General features: G+C 34.2%; 1 protein-coding gene across 2 annotated transcripts in view; it reads left to right on the forward strand.

The window, feature by feature from the left end:
• The window catches only part of CDH18 (cadherin 18), a 129515-nt gene that overhangs the window by 46596 nt on the left and 57795 nt on the right, over window positions 1-25124 (forward strand). Inside the window, exon 2 of one of the 2 annotated variants that reach the window (XM_029084347.1) lies at window positions 15923-16090. In XM_029084347.1, the coding sequence (XP_028940180.1) occupies window positions 15923-16090 (168 nt within the window). Of the gene's footprint in view, window positions 1-15922; window positions 16107-25124 lie in introns of both variants that reach the window. The other variant, XM_029084346.1, reaches the window with a different exon arrangement.

The raw sequence follows: 25124 nt of genomic DNA on the forward strand, positions 1-25124 counted from the left end.
ATTTAACCAGAATTTGGTTTTATTCTTTGGCTCTACAAATACTCTGTTGTTGTGGGGCAATAATATGCCAGCTGCACAGGAGAAATATATACCAAACACAAACATTGCTTTCAAGTACAGGATTAGAAGTGATGACTGAAAACCCATTATCCTTGCAGTGTTTTGCCATTTGACAGGTTTGCACCTGCGTGTACTTGTTTGAATTATCTCTGCCTTATTATCAGCATCTCAGTCTTTTAGGTGGAGAATGCACCTAATGGTCTGGAAAATTATTTCAGTGTTGCACCACAGCTGTATGTGAGAATTTAGTGTGTGGTACAGTTAATTCTTGTCAGTTAACACCACTGTGAAAAGGGCAAAATATAGTTATAGCTGACACACTGCCAAATAAGATATCAAATCAGTCTTTCCTCTCATTAAACCGTTAAAAAAAAGAGGATAGTACTGTCCTACTATAACATGTTTCTTTCTTATTAAGGTATTTGTCTTAAACTTGGGTTCTGATTATAAATGAACTGACTGAATCTCTGCTTAAATAATAAATAAATAAATAAATTAGAACAAAAAAAATACAGTCAGTAATGTGTATTCTGGACCACCTGTATCTCAGTGAATTTCTGTTTTAAGGAAAATAGAACAAGCAGCAATGAATTTCTACTGTAGCTAGAAACACTCAGGCTAGTCATTAAGGAAAATTACAATGGGATTGTTAAAGGATTGGAATAGATTGCCTGGTTAAGAAATGCCAGCTTTCTTAATGAATGTCTTCAAAACATGTTAGACAAACATTATCAATAATGTTTCCAATATAGTTTATCCTCCCTTAGGACAGGAAGACTTGTTTCTCTGTGATTCTTTTACTTTATCCATGGGCAGATCCATATATGGCAGTAAGACTTGGTGTTTGGTATTCTTGTAGATTGTATCCACATACAGATTAAAGAATAATTCAGACTGGTAAATGTGTTGGAGTGGGGGATGGTAGAGACTGTATTATTTTCATTGCTGCCACAGTGATTTTCATGGTGGAATACTCACTCCGTAGTCCATAGGAAAAGTGAAACTACATTTTTTTTTTCTTTCTTTCTGGAAAATGTTTTCTTTTTCTTTAAAAAAATTAAAATTTAAACTTTTTTATTTTAAAAAATCTGTTACATAGCAAATTTGTTACATACAAAAAATAACGCAGAGGTGTTGAGGTGGCTGGATGACTGTGCTGTTGAGATGCAGGATTAGCATAGCCTGGAATGAGCATGCTTGCTCCTGAGCTGCCTTTGGATGAATGGGCTGAAGGGATTGCTGGGAAAAGTAGTTAAAGAATGAAACACAGAAACACTAGGATACGGTAAACACAGAGTTCATTCAGTGGAGGAAGGGGTCTCATGTTTCCATCTGACATTTCCAGAAATATTCATCTGTGTCTGACATCTACATATACAAACTATAGTTGCTCTGAGCATGTCAGTAAGTTCATTACTTTAAGAAGCACCAAACTATGGAGCACGTGAAGACTTAATTTACAGTGGAAAGTCTCTTTACTCTCTGGATGCATGAAACTGTCTGTGCAGGTACTGTCTGTGTAGTACATCTGTAGTAAATCCAAAGTGGGCTGTATGCGACATCCCATTGGAAGCATCAACTGGTTAGACTGGCTGTGTATCTGGAAAATACACAGAATTCTTAAAGCCTGTCTGGATAATGTTTCAGATAGGTATGCAGAACATACCTGGAAGAAACGCAGGATGGATTAGAATTCTGTTCTTTTTCTTCTAAGTTTTGGGTTAATCTTGCAGCATTTTTTTCAGTGTAGGATTCTCATCTATGTTAATTTGAAAATTAGAGGCTGGATTATCATATGATAAATGTGTTCCTTTCGTGGCCCTTCTTTCTACAATGGAATAGGAGGGAGGAAGGAACATAGGCACAAACACGCACATGCGTACACAGCATGAAAGGAGCATGGAATATTCTTGTCCTATTTTCTTTCCCTCTTCCTTTTTTTGGATGAGCCTTTCTTTTTGGAGGAGTTATTGATAACTCTTGCATTATATGCTATGACCAGTATTCCTGTTGCTCAAAGAAGCTCATTGTATTGTTCCTAAGTAAAGGAAGTGGGAACATCACCATGCTGCAAACTAAGATAGGCAACCACAGAACTCAACAAACAGAAACATTCACAGCTGTTGACCTGCTGCAGTGTTTAAATAATCTAAATTATCTATACTAAAGTGTTTCAGAATATTTTAGTGGATTTCTTGAGATGTGCAATGCTCCTGAATAGGTTGTTCACAAGTGACCCTCTGTTATTTAGAATTGCTCAGAGTAAAGCTGAAGGACATTGCAAGGTAGTGGAAATTCTTAAGCATTTGCATAAGCACTTCTGGAACATGGGACAGCATCATTTGGTTGGTACTTCCCATTAAAATATATGCGTAGTATAGTGATGTATTGTTTTGTTTTCCATTTTACACCATTAAAAATAGACCATATTTCCTCCAGAGAAAGTTTAGCTTTAATAATGAGGCACAAGTGAAAAAACTGTTGCATATCTTTCAGACTTAAGGTTATAATTGCAGGGCTGGCAATTAAAAAAATATATATATTTTTTACTGAAAGAAAAATAATACTGAAGTTACTGACACAATTCTATGATACAGGTTTTCTGATGTCCCTTTCCAAGCAATAGATTGTATCTATATGGAGGACTTGTCAAGCAGGTCTCAGTTTGCCTTCAGTTTTCAAGTGTACAGTGTTTGCGTTTTATAATATTTAGTGCCTGCACTGCCATACCAAGCGTTGTCAGACAGCCTGACTACCAGTCATTGATGTTTTTCCCAACCATTTCAAGCAATTAGTTCTGAAAAGTTAGTAAAATAAAATTACATCATGCATCTTTATATTACAGTCCTTGTTAAATGACCTAGATTATTTGTTGTATTTCATGTTGTGGGTTCTTTTTAGTGTCCAGCTGTTGGGAATTGTTCTGCAAGTACACACTGCGAAATTACAAGATTAGCATGCTTTTGCACAAGGAGTTTGTGTTTAATGTCAGAGACCACAAGGGTCCTTTCACAGAGGGTAATGTTTAGAGGCAGATAATCTTCACATTAGTATGTTCTGCACTGCCAATAGCTAGACAATCAGAACACAGTTGTCAGGAGAGGTAAGGCTGGAAATAGCTTAATGGAGAGATTCACTAGGGCTCTGAAATATTTCTGAAAGCAAAACTGGGAGTTTTGGCAGGTGGTTATAGAGGAGTACTGGCAGAATAGCTTGTGTATATAACTGACTTTTTTGGAAACTGATAGCCATGCATCCACAGCTAATTAGGAAGTGTTCTTCTACTTCAGATTTGAGTCCTCCATAGTACAACATGGAGAAACAGGACTCCAGTCTGTTCATGGAAATACTAAACTAAAGTGAGAACTTGTAAAATGCACAGAGCTATAACCATGGATTTTGCAAGGGAAGTCATTGTGTATCTCTGGACTCTAAAGTGTATCACTTTTCCAGAAATCAAGATGTAATGGTATTCTGTGTGAAAATTGCAGCAGTCATACTCCAAGCAGCACCTTTATAGAGCTTGAAAATGCAAAGGGAGAATAGCTATGGGTCAAAGGAGTTGCTCTGGAGTCAACTAATGGTGAAGTCAGTATTTTGAAATAACATTGCCCCGTGTTAGGTATGATTTCTCAGTGATAAGTGGGCACACTTAATTGCAGACTGTGTTTTTATATGACTATTTGCAGACATTTATGTTTGAAAATGACACCTTTTATCTATATTTTCTTGCTACAATGTAAAGAAAACTATTTTGCAAGGGCTTTTTTTTTTTTTTTTCCAAAATAAAACCAAAACCAGAAGATTTAATACTTTGAGACAGCTTTTAGAAACTTAATATCTTGTTTTTGAAAAAAACATTAATTTGTTCAAAGCACAGTGATATAACTCTGACCTTAGCAAACTATGTATGTGTAAACCATTAAATCTTCTTAAGATTCTGAGAATACACGTGTCATTGTCTATTTGATAAATGACATCTTATAAAAAGGGTAATAAAAGTCTGTTCTCCACTCTTTCTGTAAATGTCTTCTGCAACACAGTTCATAAAAAAACCTAAGTGATATTGTATTACTGTAATGGATCACCATGCAAAAGTTTGATGCATGTCAAAATATGTTGGTAAGGTTTACTGTTCAGACTTCTAACAATCAGAATACAAGTAAAGTCTTGGAAAGCATTAAAAAGACTTTACTAGGATACTGCATCCTCTGAGGTCAAGCTAGCAATTGTCTTATAACAAGAAAATGTTCCTCACTTAAAGTGAGTTTTACAAGCATACAAGAAGTCCTAATCAAAATTAGGAAAATATTGTTGACATAAATGGGCAACCTCTACTGGTGCTAAAGCAGCTATTAAGCAGCATTGCCAATTTCTGGTCAATTAGATATTGGAAGTTACATTTTTTAACATAACCAGCAGAGCTACTCAAATACAGCAGAAAATAACCATATCATTTATTAAAACATGAAATACCTTAAAATATGCATGCTTCATTTTAATTTTCACTTTGCTGAGAGTTAAAACAACTAAATTTTGCAAGTAACTATACTAGCTCCAGGAAATACATTGGTCTTTGTAGGTATTTCCTGACATAGACCTATTTAATTTTCAATGTTTAGATTAATTTACAGTAGCTGAGCTTTAGGGAGTCAAAATTTTCTTTCATTTACACTCCTGCAGTTGGTTTACTTATAGCTTGTCTCAGAAGATGCAGTTAGAAATTTCTCCACCAGTTTCATTAGCAGAAATACAGTGCTTATAAAGTCTCTTTCTGTAATTATTGCTTGTTGAATATTGGAGCACCACTTTCTGCCTGTAGCAGATAATGGGCTTCACTTTTACGCTGGGCTTTTGCCAGTGAAACAGGATAGTAAAAGACTCTGAACAGTCTAAAATTTAAACATGAAAGAAAACGTGGAAGTAGAAGTAGAGAGATTTGAACTGAATTGCCTGTTCCTGAGAGGAAGCGACTGACCCAAATAGGCATGCAGCCTGTGTTTCATATTCCTGACCTTAACACACAGATTCACAAATGTATAATTTATTTTTCAAGTGTCATTGTAGAAACAAAATGTTATAAAAAAAAGTGTAATTATTGGCCATATTCTCAGGAGCTGTAACAGCAACCTTGCCCATATAAGACAGTCTTCCCTGTTACAAGTTCCCCTCACAATTAACACTTGCAGAGTTGAAAACTCATCAACTAGATTACCAAATTGACAGCTTAGCCCTAGTCATGGTAAGAAGATTTTTGCCTAAAAATAAAAGTTAAGATTCCTCACCAAAGTAAATCAGCATAGCTTCATTATCTTTATTTGAAGTATGTGCATTTATACCAGATCAAGATCAACAATGTGAGGTCCTGCTCACTTTCATCATGGATATACTTTAAGAAGATCTTAAGAAGAGTGGACAGGAAAAACACTTGACAGTTCCAAATATGGCAAGCCATAATTGCTGCATTTTCTGCACAGGAAAAGCTCCTGTCCACCCTGATTAGGATCCCCTATGGCTGGCCTGATACCAGGGATTTTTCTGGGTTCTTGCCTGGTGCATGAGATTAAATGTTCTTTTTTCGTTTACGTATCAGTTACCATGTGTGTAGGTACACAGAAATTGCTTGAAGTATACTGTTTCTTATTACCTCAGGTCATTCTGCAGATTTAGAAAACAGAGCTACACATACGGAGAAATGCTTGCTATTGTAGATTAAATTTAGAGGAAAGACTTCCTCTACAGGCACATAAAAAGAAAACACCAGGAAAATAATAAGTTTTGGTGTAAGAAAAATGGTGAAAGAAATTCAGAATGAAAACTGGTATACTGCTTTGAATCTCTGTTTTATTTTGTCATAATAATTAGAAATGGGGGACTTTTATATAGCTCTTGGTATAGTGTTCCAGAACAATTAAATCAAGAATAATTTAGCCTTGGGATAGGTACTTAAACAAATTGAAGGACTGGATTTTAAATAGGCAGCCTACTTCCTTATGCACTTTTAAAAGCATTCTTTCTCCGCCTAAATGTTAGCAGAAAAGTTATTTTTTAATTTTTTTTTTTTTAATTTGTCATTCATATTCAAAAGACATATTGTCTAATTTAAGGTCAGACTTGTTAAGGAAGGCAGCCTTGCTTGTTTTCATTGAAAGTTTAATTTTCAGTGATCGTTTCACAGCTTTATTTAAATAAGTTTGAATAAACCTTCACATCATTAGTTAGAACATACCTTTGGTAAACAATCCTTGACTCTTTGTACCAAATTGTAAATCAAGGTAGTCCTATTATCTTTTATCTATATTATCCTTCTATGGTTTTTTTTAAATGTGAAATGTAGAAAATTTAAATACTTTTAGAAAACTTTATGTCCTTTAGAAAGGATGCAGGGTACTGAAATCCACTTTTTAAATTCATTCGAGGCCCACATAATTTGCATTAGATAGAACCCTAGAGAAGGAAAAATGCTCTATGACACTGCTATTGGTCTGGTTTATTGTACTGTGTAAATCACAAATTAATTATCCAGACAAGTAAACTCATTGAAAATATAATTTTTTTAGGAAGATCTTATTTTAAAAAGCTAGGTGGAATTTTTTGAGCACTTTTATTTCTTTTTTTTTTTTTCATTTTACATTTTTATAATATTTCTATATGTAAAAAAATCTGTATTTCAAGTCTTCATCCTTGGTCATGCTGTTTTTCAATACTGTCTTTCAAGAATATCCTAAAATATTTTGGCATATCACTGCAGTCAGTAAAAAATTCCTTGTGGAAATTTTGTAAGTTTAAACAGCTAATGTTGATTCAGTGCAGGTTTGAAATCCTACGGTATGTTCTGTTGCCAGTGATAATCAAATTGTATAAAATTTGATAAATTTGAAAGATTCCAGTTGCACAGGCTCACTTAAACTCAATCAAATTTGTGTGTTTTAGTTTATCTAAACCGAGCTTGGGAGCGTTTGTACATTTGTTATGCAACTATATAAATATTGTGTTCATCAGAAGGGGTCATGTAGTTTACTGTAGTTTATTAAGCTGCTTGCTGACTGATGAAGGTAATCACATTCTAAGTTGATAGATTTCCTTATCTTATCAAAGAAAATTGTAAACCATAAGGTACAAAACAAAGGCTATTCTTGCATTTTTTTAATGCCTGTAGATAAGAATGATTAGGTAGGAAGAAGAAAAGGGAAGAGAATTTTTTTTCCCTCTTTTTGCAGTACCCACTGTAGGAGTTTGTAATAAAAATGTGGATAAAATTGTGGCACTTGTGACCTGGTTCATAAACTTGCATAATTTTCCTCACTGTGAGTGGGATCTGTGACAAAGTCCTGGTTTTCACAAGGCTGGTGACAAAATATATGTGGAGTTATTCCTACGTAAGTCTTGCTCCAGTAAGAGCTTTTGTCAGCCCTTGTATTTTGAAATGTGAGCTTTGTCTAAATTCAGAATAATTTCAAATGCAGGCAAGCTTCAATTTCAAGTCCAGAAGTGTTCAATACTAATATCTCCAGCAGAGGTTGATCTCCTTGCAGAATAATGTATTCAGTCAAATCAAAAAGAAAAACAACTTTGTAAAATTTTGTGTCCTGTCGTGGTGTGGTCATATTTTACATTTTCCGTGACCTTATTGTGGTGCTTTTTAATTTATCGTAGTGTGAGGGTGCCTCTTTTCAAGAAGTTAAACCACTTTGCTAATTCAGTAGTCATTTTCTTGATAGCAGGGCACCTGTAACAATGGAACAACACAGACTTCTGTTTCCAGACAACTGTTAGATTTATTGTACCTCTAGGTAGAGATTTATCTTTTCGCTGACTAGATCAATATCTAACTCTCAGATCAATAAATCTTGATCGAATCTCAACAGAAGTCAATAGCTACCTATTATGCTCACCTAATAGACAAAGATTTTGTGGGTGTTTGGTCTAAGAAAGAAAATAGTGTTTGTGAATGCATACATCAGAAGTTTTGTTATTTCAAGTTTTGTCTATATAACATCATCATCTTTTTTGTGCACAACAGACAGTTATGAAAACTGGTACACTTAATGCTACCACAGACAGATTTTCAGCTTTCAAAAATATCTATTTGTGATCTACCATGGTTCCTTAGTCAGTGTTCTGTTTACCCAGAGTGCACTTACAATACTTATAATTGTGAGAGTAGAGTGGGATTTTGTTACAAGTACTAAGCATTCAATGAATTTATAGATTTTTGTTGGTTAAAATGTTGTTTTTTTCCCCAGAAAATATTACAGTATTATTTTGTTACTAGGATTTTTTGTTCAAGGACTGGTAAGGAAACCAGTTAACCTTATTTGTAAGGTAGTTGTTGTAACATATATACACATAAATGTTTAGATTCTGAAGTACTAAACCTACTACTAAAGCAACTTCCAAAATGAAGAATTTTTGCTGATATTTTTCTGATTGTTGAATTTAGTGATTTTGCTTTGAACAAACATTAGCTGGCCACTATCATAGCATGTCAAGCAGAAATGGTTTCATCGTAATTCAAGTACCTAGGATACATGAAAAAAAGTGTTTTCCATATTGACACCAGTCTCATTGTATTTCATTTCCACTTTACAAATAAGCATACGTAAATGTTGAATGAGGTTGCACTACCAATGATACAACAATTACTAAAAAATTATGCTGTACTGGTCCTTAATGTGTTATGCACGGGTCAATGAAGTGTTGCAGTGAAGTGGAATACCCATGGACATGGGATGAATAAGTATCATAGGGAGAAAAGAACACAACCACCATGTAAATGCTTGGTCTAAGCAAGCTTTCTTACTAACAGATAATCTGAATTATATGTCTAGACCCTCACTGTCACTTGTAATTAAAATAGTCAGCACATGAAATTTTGTCCAAATGTGGAATCTCTCCAAGATTGTCTATTGCATTCAGTTTTTTAATTAGTGGGACACCATTTTGACCCTATTTGAAAGTTTTCTTGTCATGCCCATAATCATTGTCTCTCTTCTTGTCCCCCCTTATCAATGTGATCTACTTTGAAAAGAAACCACAATATTATTCAGCATAATGGGGAACTGTGTTAATTATCCCAAATTATATAGATACATTATAATGAATTTATAAAAAAAAAATAATTTGCATACAAGTCTAATTTAGTAATAGTAGATGAGAAATATGAATTCAAGTCTGTGACTCGTTTGTATTTTTCTTTCCATTAAGAAAAAAGTAATGAGGAGCTTTGGAGTGAAATATTAGCAGCTTTAACCTTCAGCTGTCTATTATTTTATTTTCATTCTATAGATTAAATACATTTTTATGTAGATCGAAAGGTAAGTGACATAACAAGAAGCAATGTTTGATACTGGCAGTCAATACTATTTCTATTTTAAGAGAGGGGTAATTCTGACCTTGTGAGTATATATAGTTAGTTTTCAGGTAGTTTTAAGCTCGCTCTTGTCAGATGGGATTTCCTTTGAGAAGATTCCTGTACTTAATTCCCGTCTGCTCTGTTCAGGGGTTACTGAATGCATCACCTTTTAAGTAATCGTTTTGTTCATCTCGTGTCATAAGGTTGTTCCTTCTCACTAAGGACTGAGTACACCTGTAAGAAGTTTATATCTGAAGAAATCACACTTAATGAGTAATTTCCTCTCTTCCAGCATTTTTTGCCCTTGCCTTATCTTCGCACCCACATCATTTGCTTGATTCCTCTGCTTGCCTACCTGACAAGTACTCTGTTATGGAGAAGTCCTCAATATCTAAGCAGCATTAATTTATCTGTTAGTCATGCATATCTGTATCTAGGTATGCTTCATAGTTATCTTGAATATAATACTTCAAGTATTTCATTACACAAGCAGCAGTCACTTGTTACCACCTTTGAGTAAACAATTATCTCCCCCCACAATTAAGGTACAGATTCTTCTTTGGTTTTTAAATACATTTTAATAGAATTGTTAAAAAATAACAATAAATTTTCAACACAGCAGTAGCATCATACTTCTGTAGGCTTACCTCATGCTGCTTTACCCAAGATGCATGACTACTGCATTAACAGGAACACATCAGAGTTTCACCACTGTATTGTTCAGGTTGGAAAATCTGACCATTTAGCCATTTGCTCCTAACCATTTGTTTCTTCAGAACCGTAGAAATGCCACTAATTCAGACTCAGTTCCAAGGAAATCAATGGAAGGAGTCAGTGCAAAACCACTGAAGTATCCTCTGTTATAAATTGAATTATTTCATCATGCGCATTTATGCAGAAAACTAGTATATAATGGCATGTTGCTACTGGACACAGGAATATTTTTTATTCAGGTAAAAGTCTGCCTTTAAGGCTTTCTTCTACTCCTCCATACCTCATCTCCAACTATTTCTATTTTATTACAGCAGTTGTCTTTCAATATTGGATTAATGTATTTTATTTTAATGATAATTTTCCTTACAAAAGGGCATAGTGTCTTTCAGTATTACAATAATGACCATAGAAGAAAATTGACCACTAATTGTCATTTCTATAGTGCTTTGACTTTTATCTATGAAGTGTCTAATGATGTCCTTGTAAAGGAACACAATGTATAATGTCAGTTGTATAAAGCAGATCAGACTAGGTTAAGGCCTAGATTAAGAACATTTATGTTACAGACGTATTCAGAATATGGAGTATGACCAAAATCTCTGTATTGCACGTTTTGTTTACAGCTACAGTTTGTACTAAATCACTTATCTAAATCAAGGTCTATTAGGAGTTCTAAATTTGAAGGGGTTTTTTTGAAGTTTTAAGAGAAAATAAATTCATCTGCTGACTCGTACTTGCTCAGTATTTGTCATAAAATGCAAACCAACAAAAACCTTATTTCTTTCTCTTAAAAGGGGTCTAATTCTTTCAAGGTAGAATAATATTAGATTTTTAAATGTATTTTAATATATACAATATATTCAGAATATCAAGTTACAATAAAATAAGCTAACTACATATCCTAAAGCAAAGCAGTGATAAAAATAGAGCTTTTATTCACAAAGTAAAAATAGTATTAATGAAATTCCCATCTGCAACAGTTCAGTTCCCTCAGTAATTAGTAAGAATCACACATTTAATTAGTTATTAAATAGATATTTTAAATTATATTCAAACCATTTAGTGGTCTTGATCATGACAAGACATACATAAGAAACTAGAATATGATGGATCCAGTATGACCTACTGGCCCTTCAGAACATCTCTAGTGACCAGGATCATGATCCAACAACATAGTGGGAATTTTACAAACATAAAAAAATTAACTTGCCTATAACAAACTAGTTTGTCATTGAAGTGGAGTTGTTTTGTTTTGGGGATTTTTTTGGGTGGGTTGGTTTTCGGGTTTCCTTTTTTTTTCCCCCACTAGATAGAAAACCTTTGAGCTGAAAATGTTAAAATGAACCATGGTTTATTCTGGGAAGATTCCATTCACACATCATGCAGGAGTGGGCTGTTACAGAAAGCTGACTAAAAGTCTGCATTCATTACTGAATCTAAAATAGGTTCTCATTTTGTATACATAATAAGATAAATTACTTCAGTGTATCAGACTCTCAGGTAAGTACGTAGTTAAATACTTTGGTAAATTCATAGTTAGGCACTTGGTCATGGCAGACATTTCCTTAATAATTGTCTGTGCTTGAATTAAAAAATCTTGGTTTTTACAGTCTCATTTATAATTGAGCCTTCTGTTGTAGCTCTTCTTATGTGCAAGTAAAATGGTTCTTCACAGAATGCTAAAAAAGACAACGTAGCACATTGTCAGATGCTGCAGCGCATAGAAGTATCTTAAAGAAAACATGGAAAAAAAGAAATAAAAGCCAAATTGACTACAGTTCAGTATCAGGAATGAATTAGTAGAGCCTGAGTGGAGAAGGAAGTAAAACTTGACAAAAATAAACTTATTTTCAGGACTTTCTCAAATCCAGAGGTGTTGGGTAAAAGAAAAGAAAATGAGCTATCCACATTATAGGCATCTCAATCTTTTTTCAGAGCTTGATATCTCATTGTTCTTCAGTCAATTTAATATTATGTTTTCAGAATAAATTCAGGACTGTCATGAAGAAATTTGCTGATTGCAAAATTGTGAGGAATTGTCAGTAGAGAGGAAGAAGCTTGTATTTGAGTGCAAGAGCAAGAAGAATATAATGAAGTTTAATAGTATTATATAGTAAAGGCCATGTTGCAAGACTAATCATAAGACTATCTGGATGATGCTTTTAGTCATATTTAGTTTTAGTTAGTCCTGTGAGGAGCAGGAGTTTGAACTTGATGATCCTTATGGATCCCTTCCAATTTGAGATATTCTGATTCTACAGTAACTGTGGTCTCATTAATTTGGAAGTGTCTATGGAGGACAATTTCCTGGGTATATTAGTCAGATGAATCACCAGTGTGATGTAATCTGGGGGGGGGGGGGGGAAGTTGTAATTAGAAAAGGGGGTGATAAAATATCATCTAGAATGTAGGTAGGTTTCTGGTCAGCCATGTTCAAGGAAGATAAATTCAAATTGGAAAATGTGCTTTCCAAGACTCTAGAAATTGTCAGAGGAAAAAAAAAGCAAACAAAACTTCATGTAGTTTAGAGGTGAATTAATTTAGACGGTAGAAGGTAGAAGTGTGTTCTAGGACAGCCTTCCATGTGGGAGAACACACCTTACATAATTTTAAAATGGAAATAGATATGACTAAATTCAGCAGGCCAAAGGTCCAGAGCTCCATTCCAAAAGATCTGAACCTCCACATGTTCTAGATTATTTTTGATATAGCACTCAAACTTCTGTAAAAACTCTTCATTTAATACCAGAAACAGGGTGGGGTGTCCCTGTAATAATGTCTACATCTTCCATGGTTTTTTTTTTGCTTTCCTTTCTTAGTAAAGATGAATAAATATTGGAAACATAGCTGAAAAGTACTTAGTTAACAGGGTCACAGTGCTGCCTAACAACTATGAAGCAGAATTAAGGCTGTGTTTACATTTAAAAAGCCTGTGACAGTTTTTGAGTTTCTTTCCTCACCATTTTAGACAGGGAGATGTGTTTCTTAGTATGAACTTCCTGTCTTCTTGTGGGATGTATAGGAGCCCCTGCCAGGTATACTGAAGATACTCAGGGACAATTCCTACTTTAAATGGAACTGCTGGAGCATTTCTTATTATCTTATTGGAAAAAGGCAACCAACAAACCTTACACCTTTTGGGCTCATTAGATAAAGTTGAAATTATGTATGATTTTAGTGCTGTACTGACAAAACAACTGGTAGAGCTGCTAGTGACAAGGATAGAACATTAGGGTCCACATGGTAGTTACATACCTCATACTGATGATACTATTTTAGGATGTATGTATGTATTGGCAATGAAGAAAAGGGAGAGAATGGTATCTTCCCTTATCTCCTGTCTTTCAGCACCAGTTTCCTTCTTCTAAACTTTGGATACAAGTTTTTGGAATAAAAAACTTGCCCATTTTCATTTACTCAGTTTTCGGAAAAGAGTAATCTAATGCAAGTGGAAGAGATCAAATGGTTAGTCATCCACAAATCCTTATTAACTGTCTACAAGCATTGATTCAGTGCCATATCCCTTGAAGCAAAAAGGAAGAGGAAAGAAATTCGGAGGAATTTCTTTTTGTTTAAATTAGTTTAAAAATGTGACTAGTGTAATTATGAGGATTGTACAGAAGACAGATGTTCCACTATGTAAAATTTCGTCTGTTTCAAACTGAAATGGAAGTGTTTTTTTCTTCTTTAAATCCCATACTCCCTCCATGCATATACATAAACACTAAATGTTCAAATAAATTTGGTTTCAATGTGAAAAATTGAAGCAATTTATTTGAAAATGTCAAAGCAAGACATCTTTTCTTATACTTTTCCCTCTTAATTTTCAGCAAAATGAAATTTTAGAACAGTAGGACTAGATTTTGTGAACCATATTGATTTTGATGAAACTCCATATTTAAGTTATATCAGTTCCTTTTATCCAAATGTCTCCATGCCTTTCTGTTATAGTATGTATAAATTGTGGTTAATTTCACTATATCGTGGTGAAATTTGTGAAAAATTATATGTGTAATTTAAAGGAAAAAACCACCGATGAACTAAAACAGACTGGTATACTATTTTAGCCAGCTTGTCCAGAATATACATTTCTGATAAAAAGGAACTTACAGTGCAAAACTGTTAAAATAATTCTGAATCTTCATGAATACTTTAAAATATTATTCTTTGTGGATAGTTCTATTTACTTATGTGTGCTTTTTTTTTCAGAATAGAATGGAAAGAGTGGTATAAGCTATATGGAAATTTCCATTTCACATGTAATAATGGCTAAATGATTTTACTGAAGAAATGCAAAGAAAGTAATTTTAAAATATAAGAAAAGTAGTGTTCTGGAAATCACTTTTTGCATCGTCTGAGACTGTGGGAATAAAAAACATGTATAGAATCATGCTGTATATCAGGTTGTCTGAGTTGTTTTGTCCTAATGGCTATTACACGTTTAAAACTTACCGAGAAGGAACATCTGATTGTGCTATACTATATTTTATTTCTAGTTATAACAACCATTTGGTGTAATAGTCCAAAACCAAGTTATGCTTAAAAATGTAGGTTTGTGGGTTTTTTTAAAAATTAATGTTAATAAATTCAGCATTTTGCATATTTATTTGTTTATTTCTATGTAACTCACTCCAATCTGTCAATGTCTTTTTTATACTGGTGAGCCCAGAACTGCATCCAGCACTCCAAATATGGCCTCACCAGTAGTGAGCAGAGGAGAAGGATCCCCTCCCTTGACCTGCTGGTAACATTTTTCATAATGCAGCCTGGGGTGCTGTTGGCCTTGTTGGCTGCAGGGGCACATTGCTGGCTCATGTCCAATTTGAGGACCTCATAGATCCTTTTCTGAAAAGCTGCTTACCAGCTAGTCTGTCCATAGCACATACTGGTTCCCTGGCACAGGACTTGACATTTCCCTTCATTGAACTCCATGACATTTCTGTCAATCTGTGATCAAAGAAATTAGCAGGTGCTAATTCACAGGCATCATCATAAGTGAAAAAATGTCCCATAACTGAAACTGAGCCCAGTGGGTTGACTGGTCTTCCTCTGTTGTAATCTCTGCTTCTGCATGTGTCATTGACTAAATGTTAAAAAAATTTATGATGGTGATGGGTAAAAATAAAGAGAACTTTAGGATCACTCAATTTTAATTTTCTGTCCATTCTGTAGTGAAGAACAATAATAGCTTGGTTTCACCTTACAGACAAGTACACTTATGAACATAAATGTGTATGATTGACATATATCAAATAAGAAAGTATAGTTTTTTGAGATTTTTTAATTAAGAAAGTTTAGCTTTTGGGTAATTTTAAGAGGCATTTCATATTTTAATTCAGAAATTGTCTTTTCTTAAAAATAAATTTATGTCTTCCTCAGTGGGTTAAGAGTTCCCATTCGTTAATATTTCCATTAAGTAGCTGCTTAGACATTTATAATATATGAGAAAACATTGGATTTTTGGCAATGTACATTTTGGCTAGGAATGTTATATAAGTTGGATTAATTATTTATTAATATAATAGTTGTTTTGATATATAGGAATTTAATTTCTTAATATCAACAAGCAAGTTGATTGTCTAGCAGCACCTAGCATTGTGTATATATATATATATATATGTATGTGTGCACAAACAACTAAAGCCAGCTTGTTTTGATTGTAGAAAAGCTTTGCATTTCCAGAAAATCTGCCACACCTCACCTTTCTTGGAATGAAAGGTTATGCCCAGCCTTTCCTGTTGATAGAACAAGCTAATCCTGATCTTCCTTTTGTTTGTTTTCTTTCCATCACAGGAGTCATCAGGACTGCCTTGCACAACATGGACAGGGAAGCCAGAGAGCATTATTCCGTTGTCATTCAAGCCAAAGATATGGCTGGGCAGGTCGGAGGGCTGTCAGGGTCAACAACTGTAAATATCACACTCACTGATGTCAACGACAATCCACCCAGGTTTCCTCAGAGTATGTACAATTTCAGCATGTAATTGATTTGAAAATAGTGTTGATTTTCACTGAAGTAGGAAGCTATTAGTGAAATCAAATTAGTATTCAAATTCATGGGGAGAAGACGTGTTTTCAGATGAAGCAGAGAGGTGGCGTAGCTAGAATATTGAAACCAGTAAAGATTTTTTTCAGTTAATCACTGAGTAAGAGTGAGATGGGTGACAAAGGAATACTCTTCTCATATATGTTATTCTTCAGTTCTTTTTGAATGTATATTTCAGTTACTGACTGATTTTGATCCCACAAGTGAATTACATTGTTCCAATGGTAGACAACAACAAAAGGTAACACATTAGAATATTGAATCCAGCATGCCTTTGGCTGCTTCCATACGTATCTGTCATTTTTTTTCCTCTCCAAACCCATGCAAACTTTTAAGATCACTTTTTACATTACAGATGGTCAAAACCTAAGCTGTTTCTCACTGTTGTTGAGCTACACTGGAGTCTGCCTTTACCATAGTTAAATGAATTGTCAATGTTAATGTCAGTCTGACTGTTCCGACATGCATGTATGAAAAGTATATGCTAGAATGCTATTAGAATATCTTAATATGACCACTAATAGGAAGTTCATTTCTATCCAACTCATTGTGTGCACATTCATCTGCAGCTGGAGTCTTGTAGGAATTCTGAATTCAGTCGACAATTTATTTTAAAGTCTTCTGAAATGTAATTGCATAGCTAAACCTGCTTTCCTTTGCAGACTGGCTCAAGGCCAGTAAGAATATTGTAATTTGGACTCAGACGTTGTGTGAGCCCTTGTAGAACATAATGAACTAGTAGCTATAGGTACATCCAAGGGGAAAAGCATTAAGCTTTTTGAATTAGAAGATTTATAAACAATAATAGGGATCACAAAGCTCCGGGGAAAAACAAAGCTCCCTGGCAATATACATTATGTAAAATCTGGTCAAGCAGTAAGAAGGCTCATTAAAAGTGTTGTAGAAATGAATATTTTTTCTGTGCCTCACAAACACATAAAAACATAAAGCCTTTGAAACACAGCCTTAAATAAAGTATATTTGATTTTATGTTCCACAGAATTGTCATTGCATCCATCACTCTATTTAATACTTCCTAACTATTGGAAAGGCAAAAGGTAAGGCATATCTTTGAACAAATGTAACATCTAAAATATTTAAAGTAGAAAAAATGTCCTAAGTTTCCTGCAAACTCAGTGGCAAATAGATCCCTACTTACTGAGCTTCAAGAATTGGCCTCTTTATTTTAAATTGAAGGTTCGGGATATTAAATTGACTAGCAGGCAGAACCGTATGTTGGCAAATACATTTCTTCATCTGTATTAATACTTTTTCAGAAATTGAAAGAGTATAAAATATTAAGATTGTATTCTGTACATTTAAGGGATTCTAATAATTGCAAAAAAAAAATTGAAAACTATGAAACATCATTTCACATTTAATGAAATCTCCTTATTTAACAAAACAAAGTAAAAAAATGTATTTTAACATTTATCTTTTTTAACAGAAAATATTAATTGTATAACAAGTCTTGCAGAGTACAAACATTTGCTTTATCTTTCCTTACACAGGGTTCCTATACCACAGTTATGACTGTTACATTGCTTTCTTACTCCTTTTCAACAAGTATAATTTAAACCCTTTGCAAAAGAACAGTAGCTATATGTTAGCCATACAGAATGAAAGTATAGACGATCTAAAATGAGGCCATCTTAGCATCATAAACTATTACAATAATACACAAGTATTGCACTAATAGAAATAACGTCATTGTTTATTTTTCTTCTCCTTTCTTTGTATGCCATGATTTTCAGTTAAATTTCTCTTCAATTTCCTTATTAGACGGAATGCTAGATGAGACTTACTGAGGCTTGTCACATTCAGAATTGAATTCAAGGGAAGTGCTAAGCAAAACTGCATATATCAAGTGTATAACCCTTGGGACAGGCTGAGCCTCAGCTAAACTACAGACTCTTTTGGTTAGTTTCCTTTTCTCCATTACCGTACTTGTGAGTTTTGAATCTGACTTTTAACTGCATGAGTACTTTAATTGAGAACATGCTGGGAAGCACATCTGATTGATGCTTTATTATTTGTTTTATTTAGAAATATGTTTTACTGTACATACTTAAAATATCTTTCTGGCTTTGGTAGATCAGTGTTCATTAGAGATGCATATCGAGTAAGGTATGCAGGATGTGTCTCCCATAAAGAAACACTTTTAAAATCTATTTAAAACTTAGAAATAACGGTTGCAAATATATTTGCTTAAATTAATTTACTGTGCTTTTTTCTGTACTCACTGTAAATATAACTGACTTTCATTCAAAATAATTACTAAGAGAAGAGCTACAGGTTTCCAAAATACTAAAAAGTCTAGGAGAAAGAATATTAAACATTACTGCATAATTTTATCAGTGTAGCGGTTGCAGAGTTTAAATACTTGGTAATAATAACCTCTGAAATAGGAAACATAGCTGAAAAATTTTGCTTGCAAAACACAGTAGCACATCTCAGGAGTAGGCACAGCATTGTGAATTCAGCAGAAGAGTAACCTGAAACCTCAAATATGTTTTGGATATCAATTACTTCAGTGCATCTTGTACAATACTGATTTCTTTTTCTTCATTACCACAGCTTTCCTTTCTTTAGAGACTCCAGTTATAAATGAACTGTCTATTTAATGTAAGCTGACAGACAGTGCTCTGCATGGAAAGATTTTTCTTTTCAATAATCAGCATCTCTCAGTTCCTGTTAGTTTTACCATTGATGGATCCCATTAGTTGATGGCTGAGGGTCCTAATTTCATAGTCATAAATTCATTTCAGTAATCTGATAGAAAATCAGAAAATCTACTGATGACAGTGTTATCAGCTTGAGTTACATCAGAATTTTCTGTACGCTTTTATTTCATTAATTCTCTCTGGTCTTGTTTAGGATGAATAGATTCTGCATGTTTTGCTTTGTTTAGGATTGATAGATTCTGATTGCATCAAGAGCATCACACTGGCCAGATGCTTCCATTGACATGTTTTGTACATCAAGTGCTAATGATTACACTCTGGACAGCATGTAGGTCTTTAGTTATTCTGTTTAAAGTCTGATTTTACAAGGAAATTATTTCCCTGATACCCCATTTGTAGATTATGGGGTTTTGGTACATCTCTAGCTCAATTGTTCATGATAAAGCAGAATTTAAATACAAGTCATGGCTTAAAACATTTTTATAAAGCTTCACTGTTGAGGCTTGGGTGTTTCATGGCAGTAGATAGACATAATGTGAAATTATGTATACGCATAATTATTTTGGCCTCACTTTTTATGTCAATTTATGAAAAGTACCGAGCCATATTTAAGTAGTAATGTTGTATGAAGATATTCCAGTTAGTTCTGAAAAAGTAAACTCATATCCCAAAAGCAGATAATAACTCTGTTCTGTGCTAGTAAGGTGTCAACTATCTGGCCTTGTTCATATAATACATTAGCTAATTAAATGCAAAGGTATCTGCTGTTAATTTTCTTTTAGAATTTATACTCCAGTATAGTCTTTCCCATTTCCCCAGTTCAACATAGTACATCCAGATCCTATGATCCCCATGCATAACTGTCAGCATCCTCCCCCTCCCCACTGCCAAGCCCTATGGCGCTGTCCCATCCTCCTGTGGTGCCTCGTTCAGAGCTATCTGCCTGGCGACTGACCACTTGGCTGCTGCCAAATGAGATGAGGAAAGCAGAATTTTCTCTGATTTTCTTTTAGCAGTTCTTTATTTTCTATTCAACCAGTAATTTTGAAGAGGCTTGTAAAATCATAATGTCTTTGAGACCTCTGCCCATTACTTAGGTATGCCTGAAGGGGAAAGGGGTTAAAAGTTACTGGAGACTCTTGGATTAAAATGGTTATAGAAATTGCGCGCCCTCAGGAAACTCAGATTTAAAACAAAGCAAGAAAAGGACTTTCTTAGATATGCCTGAAGGGGACAGGGGTTAAAAGTTACTGGAGACTATTGGATTAAAATGGTTATAGAAATTGCGTGCCCTCAGGAAACTCAGATTTAAAACAAAGCAAGAAAAGGACTTGATTACTGGTTTGGCTTAAGATTACTGACATCTGATCAACTGCATGTTTGTAAATTAGATTTGGTTCATAGCTGGTAATATAGTTTCCTTTTCATTGTGTCATTTATGTGATGATGGTGAGTCCAGCAATGATCCAGTGTCCAGGGAGTATTAGGCAGCATTTAATTTCAGAAATTGTTCTACATTTAAATGTTGCATATTTAATAAGATGATTTTTTTTTTTCTCATTATAATGACAGGAATACCTTTTTCCTATTGCACAACACACCACTTACTACCTTTGTGGCTATTGCCAATAGCTGCTAGCTGTAACATATTAAAGGTAAAATGTATTGCAATTGAATAGTCCCAAGCATCAGTTATTGCTGAAGGGACGCTTAGATCTTTTAGTATGACCTTAAATCACAATAGAGGGACATGTAGAAAGTTGATTTAAAGCCAGATTTGCACAGAACCCTAATATTTATTTTCTTCAGAAGAATTATTCCTGCATATAACTTGATTCCCTTTCTTCAAAAGTGAGGTTACCATTCTGGAAATTTTATTTTATTCTAATTTTTCTCATTCCTGTGTTCCACAGACAAGTTTTTTGTACTACCGTATTCACTGTTTCTGCACATGGTTCACAATTTAGGATGTGCTTTTCTAGAATTATAATTTACATATTACCAACAATTTATAGCATATGTGTTCCAAGATGTCTAAAGAAATACAGATTATAATAATTTTATTTTTTAAATTATTTTTTTCCATCTTACAGTTTTAGGGCGGATACCTTTTTCCTATTGCACAACACACCACTTACTACCTTTGTGGCTATTGCCAATAGCTGCTAGCTGTAACATATTAAAGGTAAAATGTATTGCAATTGAATAGTCCCAAGCATCAATTATTGCTGAAGAGACGCTTAGATCTTTTAGTATGACCTTAAATCACAGTACATTTTTTTCCATCTTACAGTTTTAGGGCGGATCATTCTGTCTTCCTAGTGGTTAGACAAAGTAGGCTTCAGAAACAGCTATTTGTGTAAATGGTAGAGAGGATGAGCCGTACATTTTTTTCCATCTTACAGTTTTAGGGCGGATCATTCTGGTTAGACAAAGTTGGCTTCAGAAACAGCTATTTGTGTAAATGGTAGAGAGGATGAGCCTGGTGTGCATGATCAATCAACTGAAAGGCAATTATTAACATCTCATTAACAGATAAAATTAGTAACTTGTATGCAGATGCCAGGGGAAATGCCGGGAAATTAGATATTTCTAGGTGATAAGGAAATACAGCAGCCTACATTAATTTATTTTATGTTCAAAACAGGTATTACTTCAAATTTAAATGTAGCTTCTTTTTAGTACTCTTGTGAAACTGAGTCAACATAATGAGATTTAAAGGATGGACGCTCATGAGAAAATTTAAGGGCTGTTCAAAGAGTATTCCTTTTGCTGCAGTCTTAAAACATCTCTGGTTAATACTGAGAGTTTTCTGCAAAACCGAATGCTTGCTCAGCATGCTTATATCAGCTAACTTGAGACAGAAAGATTAATCTAGAACTTTTTAGTATATTACTAGGAAATCTTAAATAACAGGAGAACTTTGATATAAAAAAGACATAGAAATAATTACTTGTAACATAGGAATTCTAGCTGTTAGTGCTGATCAGATGTAAACGCTATTTCAGTATAGACTTTTAAAATTCTAATGGTATCTACCTAAGTCAGGTTTTAGTTATTTGTGTAACGAAAGAAAGATAGCAAGTTTTTCTTTTGTTAATAATGTTGTTAGGACTGTGTTTAAGGTTGCTGTAGAAATTGAGCAATGCATTTCATGGGGTGTGTACATTTTAGAAGCTTTATCCTTTGTTAATGAAAACACTATTATAATTGGTTATAGTACATATTTGCATAATAGTCACATGACAATTCTGGTTATAATGAGTATTTTTCTTCTCTCATATTCTTAAAAGGTGGAGAATTTTTTCAAGTAATTGTGTTTAGAAATTGTGTGATCAGGTTCCAAAGTGAATGACCAGTGAGTGACATTTCCTTTGTGAGAATGGTTGGCGTTCAGTATACTGATTTTCTGCCTTTACAGAGAATCATCACAAGTAAATCTCCAAGCCTTAATTGTTGACCTTAATTGTTCTTTGTTTATAAATAGCTAAATTGTCACATCAGAAATGTAGGGGCAGGTAATAGGGGCCAGCAAGCTTCCATTTTGTCAATTTTCAAAAAACTAGTTTCCTTCTGACTGTGACAGCCAAGAGCACATGTAAAGGGGAGAAATGCTATTATGTGCTTGTATTACCTGGTGAAGGTGTGTGACTTGAATGTGTTAGGCCAAGAAATAACAGCTGTTAGTCTTAAACTTAAGAGAAATACGGTGTTTTTCTGATGCTCTAGAAGAAATATTTAGAATCACCTGTCTAGCAAGGACAATGGGCTGTTTAAAAAAGAGCTAGCATCAATAATGTCCTGAGGAAATAGACTGTTAAAAGCAACAAGCCTCTGTGATCTGCATTATTTTATAATATTTCTCCTATGTTGTCTTTCTAACATGCTAGAATCAGTCATTAATCTATGATGTGCTTAAAGAGATGGACTTGTGAGATGAAGAATACATGACTTAACAGACAGTGATGTTCGTTAAGCACCTAATAGAGTTAAGATATAAGAAACAAAATATATGTATCTTTGAGTACATGCTTCCATGCACTGGTCAAATACTGTGTAAAGTGATTTGTTTAATTGTCTTCTTTTTCTGTTTCTGAGAAGATTGATATGTCCTCATATTTGCACAATATTTGAAGTTAAAGCTACCGAATTGTTTCACTTACCATTGAAATCTGACATAAGTTGTTTAACGGCATTGTATCGCATAGGAAGTCTCATAATATTCTGTTTCCTGAGCAGGATAAGTGTAATTCCCATAATCAGATTTTTACTCTAAAAATTAAAGGAAATAAATGTAAGACTTTTCAAGAGTATTTAAGTATCTGGTTTTAAAACTGTCCTTTAACAAGAATTCATGACAGTAAAACTTGATCACAGAACTGTTCATGGAATCAATTATAAAGGAAAGTTTGGAGGAGCAAAAATATATTTATGTCAGATTCTGACTAAATATTTTTAGAAAATATGTGTTCTGTAGACAAAGCTTTAATGTCAGCTATATGCATCAACTTTATTCCTAAAAGTAGGATGAAGTCTAACATCATTTTTTATTTCACCTAATTGATTATTGTCTATGAAGATTTTTATGTCCTAGGTAGATTATTCATTATATATATCATACATATCAAAATCATTTTGAAATGCTCTGGATAAAAAAAAAAAAAAAAAAAAAAATTCCTAGAAGGTTTCTGAATGAGGAAGTTTTGGGCATGAGGGGGGGTAGTTTGTTTTATTTGTTTACTGAGTGGAGAAGTGGGAGAAGGACCACTCCATTTTAAGGACTGTTCTTCACAACTGCCTTCATTTTTATGTCCTTTATGAAGCTAAACCCCAATGGGAGCACAATCCTAGCTGTGCTAATGCCAGGGGAAAACAAACAACAAACCAAACACAGTCCGAATGGATTGTATCCCTTTTACAGGTATTGCTATTGCTCTCTGCTGACCCAAGCTGCCTAATGTAGCCATGGTCCCCCTGTAAAGAGCATTAGAATGTGCTCAGCACAGCACAGCTTTAGAGGCTGCTATAGATCACGCCCAACTAGTAAGTTGCTCATTATTGATGATTATGGAGTGTGTACGTTGTTTTTGACACACCATTTGCAGAGAAAAGGGGCATTTGTGTATTCAATACTTAAGAGAAAGTATTGAATCTGAAAATTCAGGAAATCCAGTTTTCTTTCTGTTTCTGCTTTTACCCATAAATATCTCAGTTTTTACAAGAAGTCACAATACTTTTGATCTCTAAGAATTAGTCACAGAGTTCTCAGGTACTTTTAGTTACTGTCTGTTAAGGTAAAGTTGCATGGAATGTAAATCGAACTGATCACTGATTATAATCTTAATCACAAACATAACTCCCTCTTTGCACTGAGATGTAAATAACACAGGCATGGGGATGCACAAGTCTTTTTCCAGGCAAAGGAAACTATTACATCTAAGAAGAATGTTTTTTTTCTAAATTGACCTCAGTGTTATGTTCTCCACAGTTTCAAGGCAAGCAAAATACCTGAGTTTTGAAGATTGATTTATTTCATATTTGCAAATAAGAAATAACTTCACTTACACTTCAGATATTTTTAGAAAGTGCAAAAGCATTGTTATTTTCAGCAGGGAAGAATAAGCCAAACACAAATCTTAAAAATGTCTTCCTTAGTTTAGCTGTATGAAAGAGATGTCATCAAAAATAATATTTGGAACAAAGACAGTAGACATAAAATTGACTGAGCTTCTGGAATCATAGAAGTTACTATATTCATAATGATGATGGATTAAAATTGTTTTTATTATATTAAAGATAAGCACGGTGAATAAAGATGTAACAAATGTCCAAGAAATGCTGTGAGAAATGGACTTCCAAAAATCTGCAGTCTCAAAAGAGAAATCCAGCATAATCTATTACATGTAATGAAAAGAAGCATTTCTGTGAATGAAGAATAACTTTGTAATAGAAAGCCACCAAGCAAGATTGAGCACAGTCCACAGATGGAGCTGCACATTAGTTTTATCACAGATGGTTGGCAGTAAAACGTGAGACATAACTTCCAAGAACTTAGATTCATGTGGGACCTCCAGAAGGTCACCTGACCCAAACCTCTGCTTAAGTCAGGTTCAGTTAGATCAAGTTGCTTAGGGCCTTGTCTAGTCAAGTTTTGAAAGGTCCTTTTCTGTAAAGCTGCTTTACAGGCAGTTGGCCCTAAGTGTGTACTAGTGAATGGCACTATTCCTTCTTCGGTGCTGTTGCTGAACGCTGTGAGGTTCCTGTC

This window comes from Antrostomus carolinensis, unplaced genomic scaffold, assembly GCF_000700745.2.
Source record: "Antrostomus carolinensis isolate BGI_N321 unplaced genomic scaffold, ASM70074v2 scaffold8123, whole genome shotgun sequence".
Classification (NCBI taxonomy): Eukaryota; Metazoa; Chordata; class Aves; order Caprimulgiformes; family Caprimulgidae; genus Antrostomus; species Antrostomus carolinensis.